The sequence below is a fragment of the Octopus sinensis genome, linkage group LG15 (assembly GCF_006345805.1).
Source record: "Octopus sinensis linkage group LG15, ASM634580v1, whole genome shotgun sequence".
Lineage (NCBI taxonomy): Eukaryota > Metazoa > Mollusca > Cephalopoda > Octopoda > Octopodidae > Octopus > Octopus sinensis.
The window spans coordinates 21,923,599-21,945,297 of NC_043011.1; the positions used below are offsets into that span (position 1 = coordinate 21,923,599).

Here is a 21,699-nt window from a genome sequence, read left to right on the forward strand (position 1 = left end):
TGATGATGATAATGAAGTTACATGCAATTAAGCATAAAACAGAACTTTAAAAAAAAAATTTAAGAGGCTGTTTTTATCAACAGCTATAAAGTAAAAAGATATAAAAATAATAAACTATAAAAATACTATTAGATGAAATTAGGAACGTTTTTGTTTGCCAGTTAAAAAAAAAACCTAGAGAACATCAAAGTGAAAAATAAAGATTAAATGTCTAAAGCAATTTAATAAAAGATCATTTTAAAAGAAATAAACTCAATAAGATACAATAATTCTTTCCTATTGAGATGGAAATTTGAGTGTAACAAAAGATTACATTAAATGAAATTAAAATTATATTGTAAAAGATTAAAAAGTTTATCTCTACAAAATTTATTAAAGAAACATTATATTCTATAAAAATAGTAAATTTTGGATTTGGATTTTTTATTTAACTATTGACATCTTGTTCTTAGAAATAGAATTTATAATAGCTCCTTAATTGGAGCCATTAAATCTGATTTGATTATTATCAGTGAGGAAACTCAAATTATTAACAAAATCGAACACACATACATGAACTAACAGCACACATACCTTGTGTATGTGTGTTGTTAGTTCATGGGTCAGCTTCAGTTTTTAGGCGTAAGAGCATATATTCTCTATGTGCCTTGTGTAAAACAAAAAAAAACACCCAAAAGTAAGTCTTAATCAAGCAAGACAACTCACGTATGTCCCTTCTTGGAGCAACAGACATTGCTGTTTCGTCATTGTTGTAACTTATCAATGCTGCATACCAAACAAGGCCCGCTACAAGTTATATTGACAACTATATGCTAAATGGTTTAAATGCCATCTGTGGAATTGAAATTTTAACATACTATATGACATGTTATATTTAACTGACACAACACCAATCATCTTAGCACTAGAATTGACCCTTGTCTGGCCCAAATATTCTACCTGTTTTATGTTCAAACTAATCAGATCAGGCTTCTCACATTTACTCTACAATGTCACTCTAACAATATACAATCATGTCATTGAAATCATGAAGCTACAAAATAATGTATGATAAATCCAAAACAATGTGAATAAATAAGTATTGCATTTGACAAAGAAACCTGAAAGCTAAAGGGTTAAGACCTTTCCAGAAATTAGTAGAGAAAAACTTCAACATTTATTTACAACTGGTGAAACAAATCGAAGGAACACCCTTTCAGTGGTATGGCCTGGTTGGAGACATTATTCAATGAACTACTGCCTAATTTCTGGAGTCAAGCCAGAAAGTAATCGATAGATATTGAAACAGAATGAGATGAGACCACAGCAGAACAATGGTTTAATTGCATTGATGGAGATATTGTGAATCTCCTCTATGCTCAGCATGTCAAGTATCTCCCCAAAAGACACAGGCCACCTTGTGTTGCAGTGTCTGACCACTTTGATTTCAGTAGGATATGGAACAATGTAGGTAGCTGGTGAGGTGATGTGTGAGGCACTATATTGAACAACAGTCACCACTAACTTCACTAACCTAATACTTGCCCTTGATTCCATAACTATGACTCTACAGTTCTGGGATGTATATCTACACACACACACACACACATGTTTTTCACAGTATAGCATGATGTGTCTTAGTGTAATAACAAATAATTGGTGAGCTAGGTGTATTGATACTTTTCACCTGTTTGGAACAAATGGTAAAAAAACTAGATTTACCATCTAGTTTCCAATTTGCTGCTGCTGGCTAGCTCATGAGGTGAACTGGGAAGCAACCTCTGCCAGTGTATTGCCTCTTTCTCATGAAGACTCCCACTAAGTCTTCGTGTGGCCATACATGGTAAATAGGTGCCTGGCAACTTCACCTCAGCTTGATTTGATAGAGCTCAGGACAGTAGTGGACCCTAGATACACACAGTGTTTTATCCCTACCACCACCAGACTTGAATCCTAATGCTTCTGACAACTACAACTTGGAGACACAAGAAAAGCTGACAGTTGCATCTTGTTATATATTTCAGCAGCAGTAGTATTAGTTTCCCCTGCTGTTCATAGTTTTGTTTTTCTACTTGGCTTACAACTAGCTGACTGGTGTTGAGAGCACTGCCAGTACAATGTTGGTAGCATGCCAGCACTTTTCTTTCTCTATGCTACTGCATCCAGCTAAACAGGTCTCTGGAGAATTAGTTATCTTTATATAGTTGGCTCAGAATTTCAGCTTCTTATTGTTAAGAAAATCCAAACTTGCGAGTGGGTAGAAAATGTAGGAAGACCGGTATATGTAATGACCTGTAATATGTTTTAATGTTCTGCTAATTCTATTTTTTTTTTTTACCATTTCAATGTCCCTTTTACCTGTTAAAAATGTTCATAGTTTATCTAATACAAATTAACAATACAATTTCACTTAGTGATAGTAATTAAAGCATAGTACTTCTAGAATCCCATTGCCAATTCAAAATGCAAACTAGCTTCATCTGCTGCATCAAGTTTTCTTTTATGCATGTGTGTGTGTGTGTGCTTGTGCTCACATGTAGTTAGCTTGTGCAAGCAGCAGGATATGTATGCAGTTGGATGTAAATGCAGCCAGCATGTGAAAGAATGCCGGCTACATTAATTATATCTTCTTTTTTCATCTTTCCAAGGTTTAAAAGAGACCTGTCTGACGACATGAGTCATGTACAATAGATGTGCTTGACTGCATGAGTCATGTAAGAGGGAGGTCCCTGAAAAGTAACTTGACATGCTGTTAATAAGTCAAATCTTCTTCAGATCACATCTGTCGTCTTAAAAGAAGCAGTCATTCAGTAAAATATAGTGGTATATATTTTATTTAAAGGTGTTAGCATGGCTGGGTGGTAAGAAGTTTGCTTCCCAACCACATGCGTCTTCTATTGTAGGCATGGGCTGATCAAAGCATTGTTAGTGGATTTAGTTGGCAGAAAATGAATAAAACCATGTGTGTGTGTTACTGTCTCCTTGCCTTAACATTTTATGATAGTTGTAAATGAGTGTCATCATCATGCCAGTGGTGTCCTTTGCTTTCAATTTTCTGTGAAAATGTCTGTTCATAGAGAGATGTTATCTTACTTGGTATAGGTTGACAATAGGGAAGGCATCTAGCTATAGAAAATCTGCCACAACAAATTCAATCTGACCCATGCAAGCATGGAAGAGTGGGTGTTAAAACAGTAATAATGATGAGGAGGAAGAGGAGGAGGATCTAGTAAAAATTGAAAAAATAAGACTGGGTATCATCATTCTGTTTCATCAAAGCAGAACTAGGAGTTAAACAACAACAAATGTAGTAACATTAAATTGTATTGTACTATATTTCATTTATTTTATATATTTAATTAATTATTCCATTCCTTCTATTTCCTGTTTCAAAACCTATTGGAAGTAATAGCTGGCAATCTTTGAGTCAATGGTCAATATTTCTAATGAATCGTAATGCTAAAGGCAATTACATTTAGAATAGAAGTGAATTGTGAATAATGTCATCTGCAGTGTCAGTTGCAGATAATAGAATTAGAGTATTAGATCTTGAAAGTTAATTACAGAAGATGAACATGGATAACATTAGATGAATAAAAAAAAATGAAAGGTCCTGTGTTCCATAGGTTATTTGTGTTTGCATCCAGTCCTAATTAAAAGGTACTATAATGATTATATAGTTTTAAGAACTGTACAGTTTTGGTGCTTGCATAAAGTGAGAGATTGTGAAAGTAGAGAACTGGGTTAGGTGCTTACCATGTTTAGTGATTTATTGTTTTAACCCTTTAGCATTCAGATTACTCTGGCAAAAGTAATTTTTGCTTATTTACACTGGTTTGAATTAATTATGCATTATTCCACAGCTTCAAATTTTTTATGAATGGGAAGTTTATTTTTAGAGTAAAATTGTAGGGTAGGTGTGAGGGGCCAGATCTGGTCAGTTTGAACATAAAGCAGGTAGAATATTTTGGCTGGATATCATCATCATCATCATCATCGTTTAACGTCCGTTTTCCGCGCTAGCACGGGTTGGACGGTTTCGACCGGGGTCTGGGGAGCTCGGGACTGCCCCAGGCTCCAGTCTAGTCTGGCAGTGTTTCTACAGCTGGATGCCCTTCCTAACGCCAACCACTCCGCGAGTGTAGTGGGTGTTTTTTACGTGCCACCTGCACAGGTGCCAGAGGGGTCTGGCATCGGCCACGTTCGGATGGTGCTTTTTATGTGGGGGGTGGTGCAGAAATATAGGGGAGCACCAGTGGGGAGGGGTGGTTCAGAGAAATGATGACAGGTTCTAGGCAAGTAGAACGTAGGATAATGAGAGAGGGGTAATGCATGGTGAAATAGCGTATTGAAGAGGGGGGTTCGAAGAGTAGACACCTATAATGGTGGTGGGAGAAGCGACATCCGGTATAGATGGAGCAAAATATAGAGATATCCGGTATTGGTGGTGGGGGTGGGCAGGGCGGGTGCACCGCGAAGATACGAAGTTTGATTTTAGACGAATGAAGATAGATAGATAGAGAAATTAGATAGATAGAGAAATTTGATAAATAGTTAGACAGATAGAGAAACATAAGAGGGAGTATCCGGTGTAGATGGTGAGAACAGTGTTCACCGGTATTGGTGGTGGGGGTGGGAGGGTGGGCGCACCGCGCATTGGGAGAAGATGAGGTTTTTAGGCGGCAGAAAGAAGACAGGATTGAGATGAAATGCTTTGCGGTGGTGTGAATAAGTTTTTGTGAGTGAAAGTTTTTATGCTTCAGCTAGCAGTTGAGACGAAAGACAACGATAACGCTAATATATGGGAATACAATAATAATAAGGCTTGCAAAAACAATGAAAAGAGGAAACAGGTCGGGAACTTAGCTGATGTTTTTCATCCTGCGGTATTGGCTAAGCCTGTGGAAGCGAGTGAAGGTGAGATATATACCGAGAGAGAGAGAGAGAGAGAGACAGTGAAAACAGAGGGAGAACCGACACCACATAGCGAGAGAGAGAGGCTGAAGAGTTAAACTGGTCATATCTGGCCCAAATATTCCACCACAGTGGTGCTCTTGCATAACTGCAGCTTCATGGCTGAAATAAATAAAAGAATGTAAAAGAAAGTTTAGCTTTATACTCAAACCAACCAGATCCAGCCTCTCATACATATATCCTACAACGTCATACCAAAAAAATAAGCAGTCACATCATTAAATCTCAAAGCTATGAAATAATGCATGATTAATTCAAAACAATGTGAATAAATAAGCATTACATTTGACAGAGTAACTTGAATACTTAAATACAAAACCTTATTACTATATCTACTCAAGTATGTCATACCCCTAATTTAATGTTAAATCATGGAACAAATTTCTTTTTCTCTTCATATTCAAACTTGTTATTAGCTTTGCCCTATGTATAAGTTACACACCAGTTATTTTTCTTTTCCTTTTAGTTAAAAATTGAGTATAAAATAATGCAACTTATCACCTGGATCACCTAGATTGGCCAGGCTCTCTTGGCCACAGCATTTGCTCCATTCCTTTCATGCTCTCACCATTCTCCTTCACGTTGTTCCAAACACCTTTCTTTAAATCATCTTCCTACCTGATTGGAGGTCTTCCAAGCAGTTTTTTCTGTTCGCACAGGTACCGCTTAACAACTGCATATGTCCACTGATTGTCTATGATCCTTGCAACATGGGGACGTTTATTTTTAGAGTAACATTGTAGGGTAGGTGTGAAGGGCCAGATCTGGTCAGTTTGAACATAAAGCAGGTAAAATATTTTGGCTGGATATGATGAGATCCTTCACTCCAGTTCTATCCTTGGTCTCCTTGTTCCAGATGTGATCTCTTAGCAAGATTCCCAACATCAACCTTTCCATGGCTCACTGCACCATAAGCAGATATTGTTCTTCTCCCTTTGACAAGGCCTAAGTCTCACATGTGTATAACATTGCAGGCAAGACTGTACTGTTGAAGAGATTGGTGCGAGTTGCCTTGTCTCAGCAACTCATACACAAGTAAATATAGTAAGTTGATTTTACCTGTCATCATTCTGGGAAACTTGAATAAAAATCAGTGGCATACTGGTCTCAGTATAATCACCTACACAGTGGAATTGCTGAGTTAGTAGAGCATTGGACAAAATACCTTGCAATGTTTTGTTGCATATCTTTGTATTCTGAGTTTGTATCCCACTTTAGTGAACTTTCTCTTTCATTCAGGGTTGATAAAATAAGTATCACAGTATTATACTGGCATTGATTTAGAGAATTACTAACCTTGTACTGATAGAATAAATACTGAACTTTAAAAATAATAAGTACCTGAGTCTGTTTGTTTGACTAAACCCTTCAAGGTAGTGCCCATGGATGGCTGCATTCCAATGATTGAAACAAATAAAAGACAAGTTTCAATATTTGCATTTTTATTTCTAAATCATAGTTTAGGTGAAATAGATGATAACTGGACAAAGTTCAATTGATAATAGCTTTCCCTTACAAAAATGGACTTTATACTTTGTCAAAGTAAATCAATATTTGTATATTACTTTTTGTGAAAAATATCTGTGAGGCTATGAGAGAGCCTCTACAAAATATTTGATAGAAGCAATATTTAAGTCTCCTTCAAGGCATACTTTGCCATCTTAAAGAATGGATTCACTGGATGATATAGTCTAAAGTTACACTAGTCCTGAAAAAAATTTAAAGAGGTGGGAAGGTCATTATCTTTTATCTTTTTCTTTCACATGTTTCAGTCATTAGGCTGCAGCCATGCTGGGGCACTGCATTGAAGAATTTTTAGTCAAATGTATCAACCCCAGTACTTACTATTTTTTTTTTAAATCCTAATGCTTATTCTGTCAGTCTCTTTTACCATATGGCTAAGTTACAGGGATATAAACATACCAACACTGGTTGTCAGGTGGGGGTGGTGGTGGGAGGTGCTTACTGATGCAAAGACACACACACACACATATACGATGGGTTTCTTTCTGTTTCTGTCTACCAAATCCACTCACAAGGCTTTGGTCAGCCCAAAGGTATAGTAGAAGACACTTGCTTAAAGTGCTATGCAGTGGGATTGAAACCAGAATCATGTGGTTAGGAAGGAAGCTTCTTACCACACAGCCATGTTGTTTGAATTATTTTAATCATATATGTAGGTATGGTTAGCTATGTGGTTAAGAAATTCGCTTCCTAACCATGATTGCATGGTTTCGGGTTCAGTCCTACTACATGGCACTTTAGGCAAGTGTTTTCTACTATAGATCTGGGACAATCAAAGTCTTGTGAGAGGATTTGGTAGATGGAAATGGGAAGGAGCCCATTGTATATATGTGTCTGTGTGTGTGTTTGTTTGTCGGTATCTCCTTGTCTTATCATACAATAGTTGTTTCCAATCTTCCCTGAAGCCATGTCCAACCAAGCAAAAATATTTTCTTGCTTGGAAACAGGTCAGTGACATAAAGGGCATCTTACTTTGAAAAAAAAACAATCTACCTCAATGAATTTCTTCTGACCCATGCAAGCATGGAAAAGTAGATGTTAAAACAGTGAAAAAAAGAAGAAAAAAAATTATGATAATGATGAATAGGCCTGCTTGGTCAGGACCAGCTTGGAACTAAACAACAACAGATAAATATTTGTGAAAAGAAAAAGAAGAAATAAGCTGTAAAACCTACAAGAAGTAGTAAAGAAAAAGACATTCTATAATTCATTTTGGCATGCTGCAGTATGCTGGATATAGCTTGCAGTTTGTATAATATTTAGATCTGCTTTGCAGTATTATGTTTGGTGAGTCACTTGTTTAAATCTCATTGCAGTAGCTTCTTTCACTATCAATATACTAGTTAGTATACTCTAACCTTTTACAGAAAATTAATGGCCATGTAGCAAAAAGTTCTTTATGAGTAAATGAAATTCTCATTATTTGTTATTGTGTCAAGGTGGCAAGCAAGCAGAATCGTTAGCACATCGGACAAAAGGCTTAGTGGTAATTCTTCTGGTTCTTTTATATCCTGTGTTCAAATCTCACAAAAGTCAATTTTTCCTTTCATTCTTTTGGGGCTCGATAAAATAAGTGTCAGTTAAGCATTAGAGTTGATGTTATTGACTTACACCCTCTTCTCAAAATTGCTGGCATTCGGCCAAAAATTTGCAAACATTATTTGTGTGGGTGCATATGATTTAGTACAAGTATTTTATCTGGACAAAACTATATAACTTGACTTGTCTTACAAAAATAACCACTGAAACCGTTCAGAAATGTGCAACCAGACACATACCAACCATCAGACAACTACCATACTCTGAACGTCTTGTTTCCCTGGGCATGTGCACATTAAAGTTCCAACATCTGGCAACTGACTTGGTAGACACCCACAAGATTTCCACCATCTTTCCAACAACAACCTTGGGCACCTTTTTGAATTCCATATGTCTATCACTCATGGACATGCTTACAAAATATAAAAAACAATACAGTACCTATGAGTTTTTCATGCTCAGAATTGCTGAAGCATGGAATAAATTACCTCCATCAGTTGTTAGCTGTTAGTACACTACATCCTTTATAACTTCCATACTTCCTGAAATTCGCCAACAGTACACCTGATGTCCTCCATCCCTATTTCTTCTTCCTTATTGTTTTTTTAAAAAAAACTTAAGTGTTCACTTTCTGCACATGTTCTATGTACTGTTCATGCAGTTTTGGTTACTTTTTCTGATGAGTTGCAGTGCACCTGAGCGCTGTATACAAGTTCATTATATCATTATTTGCTTTGATTTTTTTTTTTTTTTTTTTTTTTTTTTAGTTTTCAAATATATACAAAATTATAGACTTTTTAATTGGATAATTAAGACTCTATAGTTGTAATGACGTTAACAAGCTGAATAGTCAGGTGTTGCTACAGTGATTAATAATTCATTTGATGTAGGACATTTAAATCTTATCAATAATCTGCTTGACTGACAAGCATTTTCCTCTTTGACTTCAGATAAATTGAGTGGTTAGGTGGATGCTGGCAGAATCATTAGCATGTCAGGCAAAATGCATTGCAGCATTTCATCCATCTTTACGTTCTGAGTTCAAATTCCGCTGAGGTCCATTTTACCTTTCATCCTCTCGGGGTTTATCACTGGGGTTGATATATGGTATTTTTCATATAAGCTTTAAGCTTATCACAATCACCACTGTGCAATGACTAAGGAAAATAGTTTAATAAAGGGGTATATAAGCCCTCTATAGCAAAAAAGAAGGCTTTCGGGTCTGCGTGGATAGGAAAGCCTTCTTTTTTTCTGTTGAGGACTTATATGCCCCTTTATAGACTATTTTCCTTAGTCATTACACGGTGATTGCCATAAGCTTTAAGCTTATATAAAAATATCATTATTATTATTTACAGGATTGTAAACTCAGTGCCATATAAAAAACCATTCGTACCGAAAGCATACATACATCTATATATATATATATATATATATATATGCGTTCTTCTTGAGAGAGATCAAGCCAGTTCTTAACAAAGCAACAAGAAGTTTTGAATTAAGGGGATTCCCAGTGTTTGTAAATATGCAGTTGAGTTGGTATGTATGTTTGTGAGTTGGCCATTTTTGAATGTTGAAATGGCTCAAGTACCTTACTGCTATTTATTTTAATCATTGCTTCCCTCATAGCTATAATGGACACTGTTAAAAAAAAGGTTCTAATTTGAACCTTTAAACCATAGTTGAAAACTATTCACCCTAGTGAACTACTACTGTTTGGTCAACTCTTCCATCCATCAGGAATGTTTGGGAACACTATTTTGTATGTGTGAAAACAGGTGGGTGTGTGTATCCATGTGTGTGCTAAAATATATGCTTGTATGCATTCTTATTTATTATAAAATACAGCTATGTTATTTCTCTCATCATTTATCCTGTCCAGCTTAACAGAGTTTGGTTCATTTATGTTTTGACATAGTGTATGGTGCCTTTTTTTTTTTTTTACTGCAGTCTCTATTTATAGAAATTTCAGTTCAGCAGCTGGTGTTAATAATGAATGAATTCTGCTCCTGCTGACTTTACAGAAGGCATTGTTATTTAACAACTCCAATTACAACACCAATATATTTACAATATAGATAGTTTTCCTACCCTTTTTTTTTTATGAGAGTATATGAAGAAATGTTACACAGGTGTTGGCGACAAAATCCAAAATAAAATTAAGTAATTTATCATTGTATTACATTCTGAGTTTAAGTCTGCCAAGATTGATTTTTATCTTTCATCCCTTCAAGTTCAATAAAATAAGTACCAGTTGTACACTGGGATCAATGTAATCAACTAGCACCCTCCCAATAAATTTTAGACCTTGTGCTTATTGTAGAAAACATTTTTACCATTGGATTATTGCAGTAGTTCTCCAAGCCTTTTATATATATATATATATATATATATATATATATATGGGTGGCACGTAAAAAGCACCCACTACACTCACAGAGTGGTTGGCGTTAGGAAGGGCATCCAGCCGTAGAAACACTGCCAGATCAGACTGGGCCTGATGCAGCCTTCTGGCTTCACAGACCCCAGTTGAACCGTCCAACCCATGCTAGCATGGAAAGCGGACACTAAATGATGATGATGATGATATATATATATATTACTTTAAATCAAATAAAAGCTATTAGTACATAAACTCAAAGCTATATTTAAAAAAAAAACAAGCAAACATATATTTACATATTTTAGCCTGTAAATGTAATAAATATAAGGCATGACTGTGTGGTAAAAAGCTTGCTTCCTAATCACATGGTTCCAGTTTTGGTCCCACTGCATGGCACGTTGAGCAAGTGTCTTCCACTATAAGCCTTGTTATGACCAAAGCCTTGAGTGGATTTGGCAGACAGAAACTGAGGGAAGCCTGTCATGTACATACATACATACATATATATATGTATGTGTTCTTGAGCAAGACACTTTATTTCACGTTGCTCCAGTTCACTCAGCTGTAGAAATGAGTTGCGACGTCACGGGTGCCAAGCTGTGTAGGCCTTTGCCTTTCCCTTGGATAAAACTGGTGGCGTGGAGAGGGGAGGCCGGTATGCATGGGCGACTGCTGGTCTTCCATAAACCATCTTGCCCAGACTTGTGACTAGGAGGGTAACTTTCTAGGTCAGTGTCGTGACCGAAGGGGGTCCCCCCCCGATATATATATATATATATATATATATATATATATATATAATGTAATGTATATATTTATGTGTGAGTGTCATTGTGTCTTTCTTTGTCCTCCCACCATCGTTCAACACCAATGTTGGTGCATTTACACCCTTGTAACTTAGTGATTCAGCCAAAGAGACAATAGGATAAGTACTAAGCTTACAAAAAAATAAGTCCTGGGGTCAATTTCTTTGACTAAAAACCCCTTTAAGGTGGTGCTCCAGTATGGCTGCAGTCAAATGACTAAAACAAATAAAAATAATTTTTAGAAATTTTTAATAATGAAAGAAAATTTAAATTACAGAAGATTAAGTATATTTCTTTATTCAATAAATATCAGAGTTAAAACTTAAAATTTAGTATTTTTATTTTTTGAATTTTTTTAAAGCTAAATTTTATTTTTACAACAAACTTAGCTAGATCTCATAAGCACATAATATAATGTAGTGCCCTGTTTGAGAGCCACTGAACTTAACCCCTTAACATTTAAACTGACCATGTCTGGCCCAAATATACTACCTGTTTTATGTTCAAACTGGCCAGGTCTTGCCTCTTACACCTATCCTACAATGTCATTTTAAAAATAAACAATCACATCATCAAATAAGAGATAATGAGATAGTGCATGATTAATTCAAAACAATGTGAATAAATAAGTATTACATTTGACAGAGTAATCTGAATGCTAATGAACAATTATGATTTCACTTTTACTCTTCCTCATGAAAGTGAACCTCAACAAAGTCATTCATACAAATCTCTTCAACAGCATGGCTCTGCCCTCAATGCTCTATGCAGATGAAATGTGGGTGACGACAAAGAGGGAGGACAGCACTTAGTAACGGCACAAAGAGCCATGGAAAGGTCAATGCTGGGAATCTCCTTGGGAAATCACTGTTTGTCAAATGTCTTTCATCACCATTTACAACTTTTTCAGTGAATCTCTCTCTCACTTCACTATGATGGCCTTCATAGTGCTCTTTGCATCCTGAGCAGAAATTCTTCCAAGATCAACTTTACCTTTCATCCTTTCATGGTCAATAAAATATAGTACTAGTCAAGTACTGGGTGCAATGTAATCAACCTACACCACTTCCCACAAGAGCTGTTGACCTCATGCCAAAATTAGAAAGAATTGTTTTTTCAGATTCTAATGAATAAAGGGGTTTTTTTCCCCATTCTTTTTTTAATGTAACTTGTAAATGCTGAAGGGTGGTGAATAATGTCTGCTATACAGGTTTGACTTCCATCTGAGTTATTTCATTTACACCTCATACACTGTTATGGACATAATCTATCAACTTTATTCTCAATACAAAACTTGAAAAGTCTTTCTAGTTTCCTTCAGAACACTCGGTTCATACAAATATCAATTTCTTTAACATGTCTAGTTGATAGTTTTCTTTACTGCACCAGAGTTATGAATGTAATTTATCTTAATAATTCTTAATAAAATCAATCTAACACATGCTATTATCATAGACATTGTTTCCTTACAGTTCAAATCTACTATTTATGTAATACAAGCCTTGCTTGTTTACCGGCACTTCTTTCTTATTGAATAAAATCAGTCATTCATAAGTGAGCTTTTAATGGTCAATATTCTTAAAGGCTTTTTAATTGTGCTATATTATTACTGCATCAATCACTTATCAAAATTAGGATGGACTGGAGTACACTATTTACAATATATACCTGTCACCAAAACTGGTACGAACCTGTGCATATTATACACCTCAGTAAAATTTCTGTATGAAGTATATTACTATAGTTTTGCTATATTTTATTTATTTATTGTCTTTTAGAATACTAGTTGCTGTTGTTAGTGTTTTTATTGCCTAGTTTCAGGTCAATTCTGATCATAATGCTGCAGCTGTGACCATGTCTGTATGCCCCCACTTCACCCGCCCTGTTATAATGTATCAAGCACTAAATCATCCAACATGTCTTTGTTTTTTAAGGATGATAGGTCGTGATTTAAGGGATATTTAGTTTCTACTTCTAGCTGGTTGTGTGACTACTTAGAGGCTCTTTTGGTACTTTTGGCACTTATCACTTGCAATGTCCCTATCATTTTACAATAGGTGATGAAAGGACAGGATCTATTCTTTTTTGTTCTTATTGTTGTTTAGCTCCAGGTCAATTTTAACAGAGCAAACCTATGATCAAAGTTTGAAGGGAATTTAACTGTTGTAAATAGTAGTTTAACCTGCTAGAAATAGCAGTCATGGGCAAACTGAGGCTCATAGAGCCTTCTGACTGGCACACCTGATGAAAAATTACCTTGAATTGTTTTTTAGTAGTGTAGTCCACCTGATGATGAGTCATGTCTCATGCAGTCCACTTCTCAAAAAATGGTTGCCCATGCTTGATTTAAGGATTCCTTTATTGGCTATGGATGAGGGTCTGGAGAGAATTAATAAGGCATCAGCATGTCTAAGATCAAGTTGCAGCTGGTTCAGCAAGTGCCCTCTTTCTAACTCAAGAGTGAGCAGTTCATATTGCATCTCTAGTTTGGGGCCATTGTTACTTAATCTTTGCTTGTTTAAGTCACTAGTAACTCTTTTACTCTTTTACTTGTTTCAGTCACTTGACTGCGGCCATGCTGGAACACCGCCTTTAATCGAGCAACTCGACCCTGGGACTTATTCTTTTGAAAGCCCAGTACTTATTCTATCGGTCTCTTTTGCCAAACCGCTAAGTAACGGTATATATAAGTATATATACAGCTTACCACTATGAGCAGTGGGGTCACTGTAAAACTGATTATTTTGCGCAAAGCTAACAAGATTCCTAGTATCAATAGGCCTGGTCAGCCTATAATTGTACAGTTGGTTAGAAAAAAGGTATCAAGTAACTAATAATAATAATAATCATACCAGTTTAAGAAGAATGTAGGAGAAACGCTGTTTTTAGTTCGTTATTGAATTCAATGTTATTGTACTGTTTGTATCTTGGTAAATTACTCTTTAGTATTTCTCTGACTATCAACTTGAAAATGATTTATCAACCAAAAAAAAACTAAGTTGCTGTATCCATCCACAGGTGAAATGTCTGTATCACTTTTACGGAATGAAACCGAAAGTTATGTACATTCACATGGCATATAAAAGGTTTCAGGGAAAGAAGACTATGCAGGCATGGCTGTGTGGTAAAGACACTTGCTTCCTAACCATTGTGGTCTTGAGTTTAATCCCACTGTGTGGCACCTTGGGAAAGTGTCTTCTACTATAGCACCAAGCCAACCAAAGCTTTGTGAGTGGACTTGGCTGACAGAAAAGAAGCCTGTCATATATTTGTGCATGCATTTGTTTGTGTGTAGCCTTATCTAGACATTACATGATGCTTGTAAATGAGCATCATCATCATCATCATTTCCAGTCTTCTATGAAATGTCTGGTCATGGGCAAATATAACCTGATTTGGAAACAATGGAGGGTTGGCAACAGGAAGGGCATCTGGCAGTAGAAAATCCACCTCAACAAATTCCATCTGCCTCATGCCAGCATGGAAAAGTGCATGTTGAGTGATGACAAAGATTATGATGATAATGTTAATTAATTGAAAATAGCATTGATGGTACTAAGATATTTATGTTTCTGTTACAGGTGATGCTGTTTTAAAGAACTTGGATCTCAAAGAAAGTGCTTTGGTAAGTATCCAGTTTAATGTTTACTACTCTGTGTAAGCTAAATAGATTTGAATTTGGTTTATGCTGAAGGCTTATGGTATTAAAGAGTGCAGGGTGTATGAAGTCATTTCAATCATTTACTTGGTTACTTCCTGATATTAATCTTCTTTGAGTTATTCAACAATACCTTTGTGCGTTGTACTCCAGATATAAACATGGCCTATAATGAAGGTTTTAATGTTAATTATTATAGCTTTATCATTTCAAATAGATAGATATGATTTGTATGAAACAGTCAATTATTCAGTGTGGTGCTAGGCTCTTTACCATTGTATAAAGCCACATATAAAGATATAACAGAGCTGTTTATTCATAAACATGCTTCTAATCTGATGAAGTCAATGAGACTAACTTCAATCCTTTTATTATTTTTTGACAAGCATTAAGTTATTAATAATTTTCATATCTCTCTCTCTCTCTTTTTCTCTATTTCATTATCTTTTTTCTAAAAGATAAACGCCAATCTTGTTTATGACTACTTTAGCTTAAACAAAAATAAATTAAAGGCTAATTAGTTTTAAATATTAATGTTGCAGGGAATGGATATCTTGCTGAAAGGTAGCAGAGATAATTAAAATGGTGACCTATAAATGATTATAAAAATATTGATAGAGCTATAATATGTATGGAGATAAGAGTCAAGTTTTAAGGAGGATGTCCATATGGTGGATTATGTTTCATTTCAGTTGGTGTCCCTCATATGTATGGGATGGGGTGTCTTTTCTCTTTCTCATATAAGCATATATTTCTTGCATACATATTTGTAATATACGTTTGTATTTAAGCAAATGTAGGAAAGGATTTTGTTTAAGATATTGTAAAAAATTAGATTAAATTGAGTAAATATGTAAAGATCCATATACATACCCATATGTAAAATAAGTTATAAAAGAAAATTTATAGGGATATAGATTATAATAAAATATGAATGATAAAGTATCATGAAATTTAAGGAAGTATTTGAATAAAGTAAGTTTTTTTTTTTTTTTGCTTGTTTGTTTTTTATATCATGTAGTCACCTATTAACCCTTTTACTGTGGAAAGCAATTATCTCCACTCAAGATTTCATTACCTTCAACTGCAGAAAGCAGTTTTATACACTAATCCCTTTCTTGTTGAAGAATGTCCTGTTCAAAACTATTTCCTGTTAAGATATATCAAGTTTACAGAGACAACATGACCTGCAGAAAATACTAATTCTATTTTTGGTAGATATTTTAACATCGTTACTGAAGTACCACGAAATTTAATTTCACAGTGAATGGGTTAATACCACTGCTGATTTCTACATAGTTACTCGACCTTCAAGAAATAGCAGCCAAATCTTGCCCTTATCTTACTCTACCTGTTGTTCTAAATGTACAAAAAGACCAGACGGTCACGTCTGAAATGCTTTCACTCATAAGTCTATCCATTCAGCCAGAATGTAATCAATAACAACTTTAATAGAATTGATTTTGAAGAATGCAGAGCAGCATTATTCTTCTTGAATTTAAGTTGTTAACAATATTTTGGTGTTTTTAGTTTCAAATACTTTGTTGTTGTTGTTTTGCCCCATATCAGTGCTTATCAAGCAGACCTTTTGATTAAAAGCATTCCAATTGTGGTTATCTTGTTTTGCTTTTTAAAGAGAATATAGGACTTCAGTTGCTAATGTGCCCTTATTAAAAATTAAAATACGGTAAGGTGTAATTTGAGGGATGAGCTCTCCCGTCTTTAAAAATGGCCAAGACATACCACATGTGCTCCTACAATTCCAACAAGGAAGCCTCAAGTGAAGGCATAATTGACAATGCATAGCCTTGCTACCCTCTTAAAAAACATTGTCTTGTTGACACTGTTATGTCCTTCTTTGAACTCACTGTATATGCCACTTTATACAAATATAAATCAGAAACAATACATAACAAACAATATCTCTTTTCAATGACTTCTACAACTGTCTTCTACAACTGTCTTCACAAAGCACCGGCGCACACCATACTGTCCCTCACTGACAGTACACATGCTCCTTTCTATGGTTTAGGATAGTTGACTTGCTATCCCACAGGGGTGTCAGGATTTCACAACAAAAACTTATGTGGCTTCATGTCTACATCAGAAATTAATATTACTGAACCTTTAAGCTGACAGAACTATTAGCAGGCTGAGTAAAATGCTTAGTGGCTTTCATCTGTCTTTATGTTCCAAGATCAAATTCCACCAAGGTCAACTTTGCCTTTCATCTTTTCAGGGCTGATAGAATAAGTAGGGTTGATGTAATCAATTTAACTCCTCCCTCATAATTTCTTGACCTTGTGCCAAAATTTGATGTTAATATTAGTGAACCTGTTAGCACACTCGGAAAAATTCTTAGCATTTCATTTGTCCTTACGTTCACAGTTCAAATTCCACCTAAGTCCACTTTGCCTTTCATCCTTTCGAGGCTGATAAAAAAAAAATAAATGCCAGTTGACCTCCTGAATTTGCTGGCTTTGTGCCAAAAAATTTGAAAACCAATATTACAGAACCTAGTTCAATAGTTACCAAAATATTTCTTGAGGTATAAGAGCATTGTAGTTTGCTTGAGGCATTGTGGTATTGAAGAATGTAGAAAGAGAGAAAATAGACAGCTTTTAACAAATAGACAGTTTCTAACAAGAAACTATTTCCTCTCTTTCCACATTCTTCTTGAGGTTTGTTGAAGTCTTTCACTATTATTTTGAACATCAGGTAATAGACAGCAGAAGCAGTATAGTTTTAATCTAAATGCTCATGGCAGACACACACACATAGGACTAGCTTCTTTCAGTTCCTGTCTACCAAATCTACTCACAAGGCTTTGGTTGGCTCAAGAGTATAGTGCTGCACAGTGGGACTGAACTCAGAACCATGTATTTGGGAAGTAAGCTTCTTACCACACAGCTATGCCTGCACCTATTATAATGGTTTTTTTCAAAAATCAATGAACCTATACCCGTATTGTACAGACAACCCCACCTGCCCTAATTTTAATAAGACGTTAAATGAAGCAAAAATTATTTTTAGAAAGATAATTTATTCATATAAAAAGAATATTAGTTATTATTTTGTAAATGGCAAATATAATTTTTTTCTCTAAAATAAATTCTTAAGTTTTTTTAATAATTCCTTGTTTCACACTGCCCTAATATGTTTTCACAGAACCCTCTCTGGAGAAACACTCACTAATGGCATTTACTTGTCTCTTTACAATCATCATCATCACTGTCATCATCATTATTTTATGTCTGCTTTCCATGCTGGCATAAGTTAGACCAGTCACTATGGCTGGAATCAGCACATATTTGGGGGTACTGCTCACCTAGATGAGTCTGAAGGACTGTATTTTGCTCATGTTTCATTTTTGATTTGGTTTCTATATCTAGATGCTCTCCCTAACACTAATCACTTGACAGAATGTACTGGGTGCTTTCTTGTGGCTCCAGCACTAGAGGTGACATGTCCTCAATAAGACTTACACTTACACTCACCCCCTTACACTTTGTAGAATGTGCTGAGTACATTTTTGATGATACCAGAACTAACCAGACAGTTATATCCTCAACATGACTAAAAGAACCTCATGGCCTCTTGTCTCTGCTTGCTAGCCTGTCTCTTGAAAGGATGGGAGACAAAAATAGATGATAATGAGAAGAGGAGTGGGTAATAAGAAGGTAAGTAATAGGAGATAGGTGATCGGGAATGATGTGGTACTTGGTATTCTGAGATATGTGTGTATATTCAGGACACCATGAGCAATGGGATAGTGTGATAAGGGAGGGCAATGTGACCTAGAAAGTAGAGCAATAATAGAGGCTCAGGATGTGTGGAGAGAAGGAGCAAGTATATGATGACAGAATGAAAACAGAGGGAAGACAGGAGGGTAAAGGTAGTGTACAGGGTAGAACTGGTTAAATGCAGCCTCTTATACATAGGTTTAGAGATAGGCTGCAGAGATCGGATGTTAAAGGTAGTAGCAGAAAGAATGAAAAGTAGTTGGGTCTTGAATTAGTGAATGGTTGGTGAGAAGCACAGGTGATAAGATAGGTGTAGTGGCATTCATGGTTATATCGAGAGCAATTTATGGTAGACAGAAGAGATTCACAGCTAACCTTGGTCCTACCAGCAGCCCATTCTGTAGCAGTAGGCTCCTCATCTAGGATTTCAAATGCTGTGACACCTTCTCCAGCCTAGACTCTGCTGCTCATCAGCCTGAGGAAAAAAACTGTCAGGGTGTCAGTTGCTCCCTGATAGGTTTATTGTCAATCTTGTGGAAGTTGAAGCCTCTGGTGTTCTTGGGTTCTGGACCATATCCCTGCTCATCACTATCAAGGTGGAGATTGTTGTCTGCAAGTGCAAGTCCTGTGAGTCAGAGTTGCTGTTCAAGCGCATCTCTCTTGCTGTTCTCTGGGGCGTCGCCTATTTCATTTTGACTGCTGGTGCTATGAGAAATGTTTCTATACTATGAGGGACATGCTGTTAAGCACAATGGTAATTAAAACTGAAAAGGCCAAAAGCTTGTATGACAAGCAGCTTAGAACTGGGATTGAGAAGAGGAGGGAAGAATTGTGAGATAAAACAATAAAGGCAAGGCCTTTATTATTTCATCTCACAATCTTGAATCTTGAGAGGTAAAGACATGGTAGCAGGAACGTGGGTGACAGTAATATGAGTGATAAACAGATGAATGATAAAGGGCTGGGTGGTAAGAGGGAGATGGATGAGTGATGGGTAGAAATGGGAGAGACATGAGACAGGTTTGTTTGATAGAAGAGAGGCTATCAAAGGAGCCAGCAGTGTGAACTTGACTGTACTCTGAGTACAAATACCACCCTGGTTAACATTATATCTCGTTCGTTCTTGGAACTGATAAATTAAGTCTCCATCATACACTGATTATACCGCTCTCTAACAAATCTGTGTCTTTGTTCTAATCTAACAAATCACTACTGAACTTTGAATATTTATTTATTATTATGGCTAGGTTCCAACCCAAGCTACAGCAGCAAAGTCCATCTGCCACACCTTTTGGTCTAATGACACTGCCTTGGGATCCTGGACACGTTCCAGGCCAGTGTCTGCAATCAAGTTGCCAATGTGTGACAACATTTTCCTCTTCTTACATCGCCATGAAGTGGGTTCCACAAGACTAATTTGGATGCTTCCAGTTCAGGGTGGAACACACACACACTAACCAGATGGTCACAGCTGTCTTTGCCTGATCTTCTCACTAACTTTCGGCAGGTCTCCATAAAAGCATTCATTTGTCATATGTTGCTGCCATTTCACATTTAGGGCAATTTGTAGCATCCTTGTGTAGCAGCCATCTAGCTTCTTTGATAATTTCTTTGTCAGTGTCCATGTTTCACAGAAATACAATAATACATAATAATCATCATCATCACCATCTTCATCATCATTTAGCATTTTTTCAATGTCGGTTGAATGGTTTGACAGGATCCAATAGGTCAGAGGACTGCATCAAGCTCCAGTGTTTGTTTTGGCATAGTTTCTATGGCTGGATGCCTTTTCTAATACCACTCATTGAACAGTGTAGTAGGTGCTTTTTCATGTCACCAGTACTAGTGAGGTTATAAATTAGCTTGCTCCTTGATTGAGGGGGTTGTAGTATTGAGGGAACTGGCTTATGCCAGGGGTTAAGAAGCAAAAGTATGATGATAGTGGGGTATGAACAGCTGTCTTGCTGCTATGGAGGAGATATATGGCTACCCCAGCTGGAAAAGGAGAATAGATGGTGGTGATGAGGTGTCAGGACATATCCACCCTCAAAGTACAAGAGGAAAAAATGTGAGGAGGATACGGACCGAGGATCAGGTAAATTCATACAAGTGTAAGGTGAGTGACATGGTTAGTAGTAGGTGATGCAGTGAACAGCAAACATGCACACTATACGTATTTGTGTGTGTGTAAAAGTAAGATTCAGTTGAATTAGGTACTTGAATTGAGGCATCTAGTTAGGTCAGAATAATATACACACACAAACAACAATATTATGTAAATATCAAACTTGGTACAGAAGTACCAGCCGGATGATATTCCTGCAGTGTATGTAGACAACAGAACCAGCTGAGTGAAGAAATCCGCTCTTGAGCTATTCAGACATGTACATTATATTAAAGATATGGTCCATAATATATGGTCCAGAAGGGGAGATTCTGAGACAGGTGAATAAATATGAATGAGTAACAGTAGAGGAACACATGTACTTCTACTGTGATATATATATATATATATATAAAAGATCATCATCATTTAGCATCCATGCTCCATGCCAGTATGGGTTGGTCAGCTTGACATGAACTGATTTGTCCAAGCTCTAATGTCTGCTTTGACATGGTTTTTATGGCTGGATGCTCTTCCTAATGCCAACCACTTTAGATCATGGACTAGGTGATTTTTTTCATATCACCTGCACTATTGAAGTCACCATGCAGTTTGCAGCAGAACTACTTGCCCTGGAGTAGGGGGAGGGCAACTTCATGCTAGGAGACAAGAGGATTACTATGAAAGGTAGATGCAGAGCAGAAGCAGAGTGATCTGCATAGCTATTCACAGCCAGTATGAAAAAAATATATACATGTATGTATATATATATATATATATATATATATATATACACACAGTATGGCTGTGTGGTTAAGAATTTGTTTTTGCTATCACAGTGGCCTGGGTCTGGTCCTACTACATGGCATTTTGGACAAGTGTCTTTTACTTGTGCCTCATCTCTATCTGAGTCTTATGAGTGAAACTGAATAGATAATGCAAAGATCCCACCCCGGCACACACTGTATCACTAATTCTGTCTCACA

The 21,699-nt window shown here is 36.3% G+C and overlaps 1 protein-coding gene and 1 long non-coding RNA gene across 2 annotated transcripts in view; one reads left to right on the forward strand and one right to left on the reverse strand.

The window, feature by feature from the left end:
- Positions 1-21,699, forward strand: part of LOC115219905 (vacuolar protein sorting-associated protein 13A) — a 279,099-nt gene that overhangs the window by 71,084 nt on the left and 186,316 nt on the right. Inside the window, exon 2 of the mRNA XM_036509534.1 lies at positions 14,787-14,830. Coding sequence (XP_036365427.1) covers positions 14,787-14,830 — 44 coding nt within the window. The remainder of the gene's footprint in view (positions 1-14,786; positions 14,831-21,699) is intronic.
- LOC118766233 lies at positions 15,113-20,220 on the reverse strand. The gene is made up of 3 exons (XR_005002137.1): positions 20,055-20,220; positions 19,913-19,915; positions 15,113-15,123 (listed from the first exon to the last, which is right to left on the reverse strand). It is a non-coding gene; the product is annotated as an uncharacterized LOC118766233 (long non-coding RNA).